We start from the raw sequence: 6,720 nt of genomic DNA, 5'->3' as shown, positions 1-6,720 counted from the left end.
GCTCACTGCAACCTCCGCCTCTCAGGTTCAAGTGATTCTCCTGCCTCAGCCTCCCGAGCAGCTGACATTACATGTGCTCATCACCACGCCCAGCGAATTTTTTGTATTTTTAGTAGAAATGGGGGATTTCACCATGTTGGGCAAGCTGGTCTTGAACTCCTGACCTCCAGTGATCCACCTGCCTCGGCCCCTCAAAGTGCTGGGATTACAGGTGTGAGCCACCTCGCCTGGTCAATTTTAATTTTTTTTGAGATGGAGCCTCACTCTTGCCCAGGCTGGAGTGCAGCGGCGAGATCTCGGGGAAGCCCTGTTTTAGAGTCAGCCTGTGCTGGGAGTGCGTCTCCCCTGACCGCACCCAAATGCATCAATGTGCCATTTCAAGGTGCTGCTTGCTCCCAGGTCCGGGACCAGGTGCTCTCAGCCGTGTGGTGGGTTGGTGGCCTGGGGCCAGCGTCAGGGACCAGGCTGAGCGGCTGGAGCCGAGCTGTGGCCTGGGGAGATGTTATGGGTCAGGAGATGGGGAGATGGGGGATGGGGGTTGGGGGCTGGGGGCTTCCTGTGCTTTGTGTACTCAGAGCTTGGGTTTCCTCTGAATTTAAAAAGGTGGAGAAAATCGGAATTTCTGCCCCGGGTTCTGGAAGGAAGCGTGGCCATGTGTGATAGTGCAGGGCTTGCAGTGTCAGCCTGGCCTCCTGTCCGGCTGCAGCCTCTTCGCGCCCAGGCGGGTGTCCTGCAGCCTCCTCCTGGGGCCACACAGGGACTGTCTGTCAGCCGAGGGGCTCGTGAAGTGGCAGCGATGGGACCCTGTGGTGCTTCCTCGTCCCCTCGCTGCCAGTTGCTGAGGAGAGGCTGGGTTAGCCCCTGGGAGGGCTGCACCTCTGCGTGTGCAGGTCTTCCTGGGTATGGGGCTGAAGGCTCACACCTGCTGCCTGGCGGCTCGGGGCCTCGTCACACACCACCAGGTTTCAAGGGATCTGCAAATCAGTTTCCTGAGGTGACCCGATCAGCACGCACCCTGAGCACTGTCCCCTGGGAGGCAGGGGCCTGATCCCTGTGGGGGTCCCAGGGTCCCGGCAGCCTCTTCCCACCAGCTGTGGTCCTGGTTTCTAAGGTGGGGATCGTGCCCTTGAACCTGGATGTGCCTTCGAGCCTGGCTGTGCCTGCTGAGGGCGCGGGGTGAGCTTCTGCTCAGTTTTCAGTCTCATCCTTCTCATTTCAAATTTTTCGTGTACGAAATCTTTTCATAGAGGTGCATAAAACGTGGAAAGCCTGTGTGTGCTTTCTAATGCTCAAAACCAGGCTGGGCACGGTGGCTCACGCCTGTAATCCCGCACTTTGGGAGGCCAAGATGGAAGGATTGCTTGCGCCTAGGAGTTGGAGACCAGCCTGAGCAACATAGTGAGACTCTGTCTTTACAAAACACTGTTTAAAAACCCGCTGGGCATGGTGGTTAATGCCTGTAATCCCAGGACTTTGGAAGGCCGAGGTGGGCAGATCACTTGAGCCCAAGAGTTCAAACTCAGCTTGGGTAACATGATGGAAGCCCGTTTCTCCCAGAAACAAACAAAAACTTAGCTGGGTACAGTGGTGCTCACCTGTAGTCTCAGCTTCTCGGGAGGCTGAGGTGGGAGGATCACTTGAGCCCAGGAGGTCGAGGCTGCAGTGAGCCGTGATCGCACCACTGCACCCCAGTCTGGGTGACAGAGGAAGAACTTGTCTCAAAAAATGAAAATAAAAAAAATACAAATCCATCTCAGCGGGTGTTCAGTAAGCAGTGAGCCCATGTGAGGTCTCAGCCTGGCCGTGACCGTGCTGAGTGTGGCCAGTGCTTCAAGGCCACTTGCGCCTGACCCTGCCCACCCCCCACTCTTGCTTCTTAATTTCATTCTTCCCAAGAACTTGCAGATTTAACAGATGCTAGGTATTGTGGTCGAGCCAAGCTTGATGTAGCTGAGAAATGAAAGAGAAAGCTGGGGGAACACGGGGTAGAGTAAATCTAAGAGGTAAAGTGAGTGTCTGTCTTTCTGTTTAGAGCAAAAAGAAGAAAAGGAAGAAGAAAAATAATCTAAATGACTCCGCTTCCTCAGAGCTGGCTTCCTTGCACCCGTCACCTTCCAGCCCCTGTCATCTGACTTTGCGTTCAAACCTGGGGACTCAGGACACAGCCCTGCCCCACAGCCAAGCCCAGCAGAGTGGCCAGACTGGCCAGCCCAGCCAGCCCCCAGGCACAGGCACCATGCCGCTGGAGGACGATGGCTCCTATGTGCCCACCGAGGTTGGTGACAGCCCCCTGCAGGCTCAGGCTTCAGGAGAGGCAGGAGCGGCCACAGGAGGCAGGGCTCAGAGCAGCCCCCAGCCTCAGGAGCACATGGAAGGGGAGGACCAGGACGTCTCCATCTCCTCTGGGGGCAGAGGCCTGTCCAAGGAGGGGGCCAGTCCCCCTACCTCTGCTGGTGAAGGCCATTCTGGGACTGAAGATGCCACCCAGGAGCTCCTGTTGCCTGAGTCCAAAGTGGGCAGCTCTCAGCCCAGGACAGAACCGCAGACCACCAGGCAGCAGACAGGGGCCCCAGCCTCTGGGGTGAGTCATCCAGGAGGGATGGCCAGGGGTGGCACCGAGCCCTTGGCACCTGGGCTCTGCTGCGAGGTGCTGGTGTCGCTTCTCTGCCAGGGAGGGCATCCTCTGGGCCCCGCTCCCTGGGTGGGAGTGGGATGGCTGCCCCTCCACCAGGGTGCTGGCCCACCCCATCCCTGCTTGTGGCAGACAACTGAAACCATTGAGTCGGAGTCGCCCTGGCCCATTTTGTCACCTTGGCTCTGGTATTTGGGGTCTTTCAGGAAGGTGATGCTGCAGCGGAGCCAGCCAATGCGGTCGAAGGGGCTGGAAAGACGCAGATGACCAAACAGCTGCCAGCAGCCACTCCTGCTTCCGAAACCCACTGCCAGGTCCGCGTCTCCTTCCTGCCTGCCGGCTCCAGGAGGCCCTCGTCCTGCCCACAGCTGCCCGTCTTTCATTTAATTATTCAGTGGATATTTAAGTGCCAGGGATACAGCCATGATCCAGACAAAGCCCTGGCTTTCAGGGTGCTCACATTCTAGAGGAGAGAGAGGCAGGAAACTGAATTTGGCAGTGAGAAGGCGTGGGGGTGGGGGGTAAGGGCACTGGGGTGGGACCCCAGGGAACGTGGCCCCTGAGGGAACGTGACTCCCACGGCCTCCGTGGCCAGGTAAGGCCTCCCTGAGGAGGTGGTGAGGGGTGAGCCATGGAGGTGCCTGGGATGTGTCACAGACAATGCGAAGGTCATGTGCAGATGCCCTGGGGTAGTGTGGAGCGGGCCTGCTCCCAAAGCAACAGGGATGCCACTGCCCTCAGGAGGAGTTGGGAAAGGAGAAGCCACCAATGAGGATGGAGAGCGGGGCCCCTGGGGGCTGCGGTAAGTGCCCCAGGGGCACTGGAAGTTCCCGAGCAGGGAAGGGTCATGGCCATTCTGTTTGCTGTGAGAAGCATCTGCTGTAGGGGTCTGTGTGGAGGCTGGGCTGGGTGCAGTGGCTCACGCCTATAATCCCAGTACTTTGGGAGGCTGAGGCGGGCGGATCGCCTGAGATCAGGAGTTTGAGACCAGCCTGGCCAACATGGTGAAACCCTGTCTCTACTAAAAACACAAAATTACCCGGGCATAGTGGCGTGTGTCTGTAATCCCAGTTACGTGGGAGGCTGAGGCAGGAGAATCGATTGAGTCTGGGAGGTAGAGGTTGCAGTGAGCCGAGATTGTGCCATTGCACTCCACCTTGGGCAACAAGAGCAAAACTCCATCTCAAAAAAAAAAAAAACAACGTTGAATTGCAAGTAATGGAAAGCCCAGTTCCACCTGGCTAATCCGATCTTGGAAGTCTATTAGGGACACATCCGATGAGCCCCTGGGCTGCAGGCGAGGCGTCTCCGCCCTGTCTGCTCTGCCTTCCTCACGTGGCTGCCCCATGCCAAGCCTCCCACCAGCTGTCTCCCGTCACTCCCTTGTGCCACACAGTGGCTTCCCTGCGATCCACCTTCCACTGCGTCATTCAGGGGACAACAGAGTGCCTACTCCGGTGATTGATTCCTCCGGAGAGAGGAAGCATTTCCTCAAATCTCATTGGCTCTGATTGGCTCAGGCGCCAATCCCCTAGGGGGTCCCTGTGGCCAGGATGATGATATTAGTCACTGGTTGACATCAGCCCACGCTCAAGAGCTGCCTCTGGGGCTGGAGAGGAGGTGATTCTACTCAAACCACGTGGCCAGGAACAGGGAGAGCCAGGGGACCATTCTCCAGGATGGGCCATTCTGCACCGTCACCAGATGGCCACAAACACCTGCTGTGTGTGGACAATGACTGGCTACAGCAGCACCGATGGGCTCCTTGCGTGTGCCAGGCAGTGTCCTACCACCCTCGGTGTGCTTTGTCCCATTTGGTCACCCTCAGTGGCCCTCTGATGTGGGGACATCTGCTGTCTCCACTTTAAACAGGGAGACGAGGCCCACAGTGGCCCAGTGACCCACCTGGGGTTGCCCATCCCGTACCGCATGGGGTGAGCTGGATGGGAACTCAGCATGCCCTCCAACCCAGCCCAGACGCCACTGCATGGCAGCCCCAGAGACAGGAGGCAGCCGGCAAGGCAGATGGTGTCATCGTCTCTCCAAGGTTAGGCTGTCTTCAGGGTTCAGCCCCCACCTGCCAGGCCTCCCAAGCACAGTGAATGGTCGTGCAGCACCTGCCTGTTTCTTGATGGCATCTTGCTTCCCCCTCTCAGCAGGTCCCCTGGCAGCTGACCAGTCTGTCATTCAGAGGCTGACACTTGTCCTGATGACCCTGCTCACTAGGGCTGGGCCCCAGCCCCACCCCAGCCCCAGNAAAAAAAAAAAAAAAAAGGAAGAACATGTGGAAGCCGGCCGTGAAGGTCAGGGTCTGGTTCCTTGTTTCAGGAAGCGGAGACCAAGAGCAAGGACGAGAAGACTGTGGCTGGAGAAGAGGTCGGTAAAAATGAGCGAGGGGAGCCCGAAGACCCCAAGAAGCAGGAGGGGAAGAGCAGAAGTGCAGTTGCCGGGAAAAAGGAGGAGCGAAAAAACCAGAAAGCGGGTGTCCAGGAAGTGAAGCCGAGGTAGGGGTGCCCCTCAGGAGACCCTGCCTGAGAGCCCGGGCATACCCCTCCTTGCTCAGCTCCCAGGGCACACCCAGGCTACCCTTCCAGTCAGCTGCTTTGGCAGGTTCAACTTTGGGGGAAAGGGAACTGCATAGGAGGTGGGCTCGACTGGGCACCTGTGCCAGTTCCATGCTTCCTAATAGCCTGTGGGGCCCTGGAGTCAGCGTGGGCCTTTGGGAACCCAGGAGAGGGGCTATTCTGGCCCAGATGCCTGCTGGTGCCTCCCAGCACTTCAGAGATGGGCAGGGACTGGCCACCTCTTCTTCCTCCATTTTGGAGGCAGGGAAGAGAGGATCACACAGTGGGCAGTGTGTCTGAGACGTGGACATGCTTGCATTTTTGTTAGGGTGTGATAATGCACATTACGAACACAAGGACCATGTGTGTGTGCATTTGCGTGTGTGCATTTGTGTGTGCATGTGTGTATGTGCATGTGTGTGTGCGTGTGCACATGTGCATTTGTATGCACGTGCATGTCTGCATGTGGTGTGTGCACGTGTGCATTTGTGTGCGTGCATGTGCATGCGTATGTGCAAGTGCATATTTGTGTGTGTGCGTGCATGTTTGTGCATATACATGTGTGCATGCATGTGTGTCCATGTATGTGTGCATACGTGCAAGTGTGTGCGTGTGCATGCATGTGTGCATGTGTGACCATGTGTGGTCATGCATGTGTGCGTGCATGTATGTGTGCATGCGCACACATATGTGTGCGTGTGTGGACGTGCATGTGTGCACATGCATGTGGGCGTGTGTGTGCGAGCATGTGTGCGTATGCATGTGTGTGTGCATGTGCGTGCACACGTGTGTGTGTGTGCCTGTGTGTGCGTGTGGACATGCATGTATGCACGTGCATGTGTGCGTGTGTGGGCGTGCATGTGTGTGGGCATGCATGTGTGTGCACAAGTGTGTGTGGGCGTGCATGTGTGTGTGCGCATGCATGTGTGTGCATGTGCGTATGTGCATGCGTGTGTGTGTGTTTATGTGTGCACGTGCTTGGATGCACATGGCAGGTGAACAGATCTCACAGGAATCAGGTTTCCGTTTTGGCTTTCCACCAGCATGCTGAGCCCAGGTGGAGGAGTCACTGTGTACTTTCACGCCATCATCTCTAAACATTTCTCATTCAATTCTGACCACCATAAAGTCTTCATCAGAGGGGGAAAAGAACTCGGGGAGCCAGAATGGAACAGGAATGTCTGTGAGCTGCACTGCACCAGGTGAGCGTGTCTGCAGGCTTGGAAGGAATCCCTTCGGGAAGGCATAGGATGCCCAGTCTGTGACATGTATTTGTAAAAAGTCTTTTTCTTTTTTGAGACATAGTCTCACCCTGTCGCCCAGGCTGGAGTGCAGCGGTGCAATCTCGGCTCACTGCAACCTCCACCTCCCAGGTTCAAGCGATTTTCCTGCCTCAGCCTCCTGAGTAGCTGGGACTGCAGGCACATGCCACCACGCCTGGCTAATTTTTATATTTTTAGTAGAAACGGAGTTTCACCATTTTGGCCAAGTTGGTCTCAAACTCCTGACCTCAGGTGATCCACC

The 6,720-nt window shown here is 56.8% G+C and overlaps 1 protein-coding gene across 1 annotated transcript in view; it reads left to right on the top strand.

The window, feature by feature from the left end:
- RNF213 (ring finger protein 213) overlaps positions 1-6,720 on the top strand; it is a 115,812-nt gene that overhangs the window by 24,005 nt on the left and 85,087 nt on the right. Inside the window, exons 3-6 of the mRNA XM_037737260.1 lie at positions 2,033-2,581; positions 2,839-2,946; positions 4,961-5,136; positions 6,240-6,398. Of these exons, the coding sequence (XP_037593188.1) occupies positions 2,033-2,581; positions 2,839-2,946; positions 4,961-5,136; positions 6,240-6,398 (992 nt within the window). The remainder of the gene's footprint in view (positions 1-2,032; positions 2,582-2,838; positions 2,947-4,960; positions 5,137-6,239; positions 6,399-6,720) is intronic.

This window comes from Cebus imitator, unplaced genomic scaffold, assembly GCF_001604975.1.
Source record: "Cebus imitator isolate Cc_AM_T3 unplaced genomic scaffold, Cebus_imitator-1.0 Scaffold36, whole genome shotgun sequence".
In the NCBI taxonomy this organism is placed as follows: domain Eukaryota; kingdom Metazoa; phylum Chordata; class Mammalia; order Primates; family Cebidae; genus Cebus; species Cebus imitator.
The sequence above is the reverse complement of the archived record's forward strand: the minus strand, read 5'-3'. Positions and strand labels throughout refer to the sequence as shown.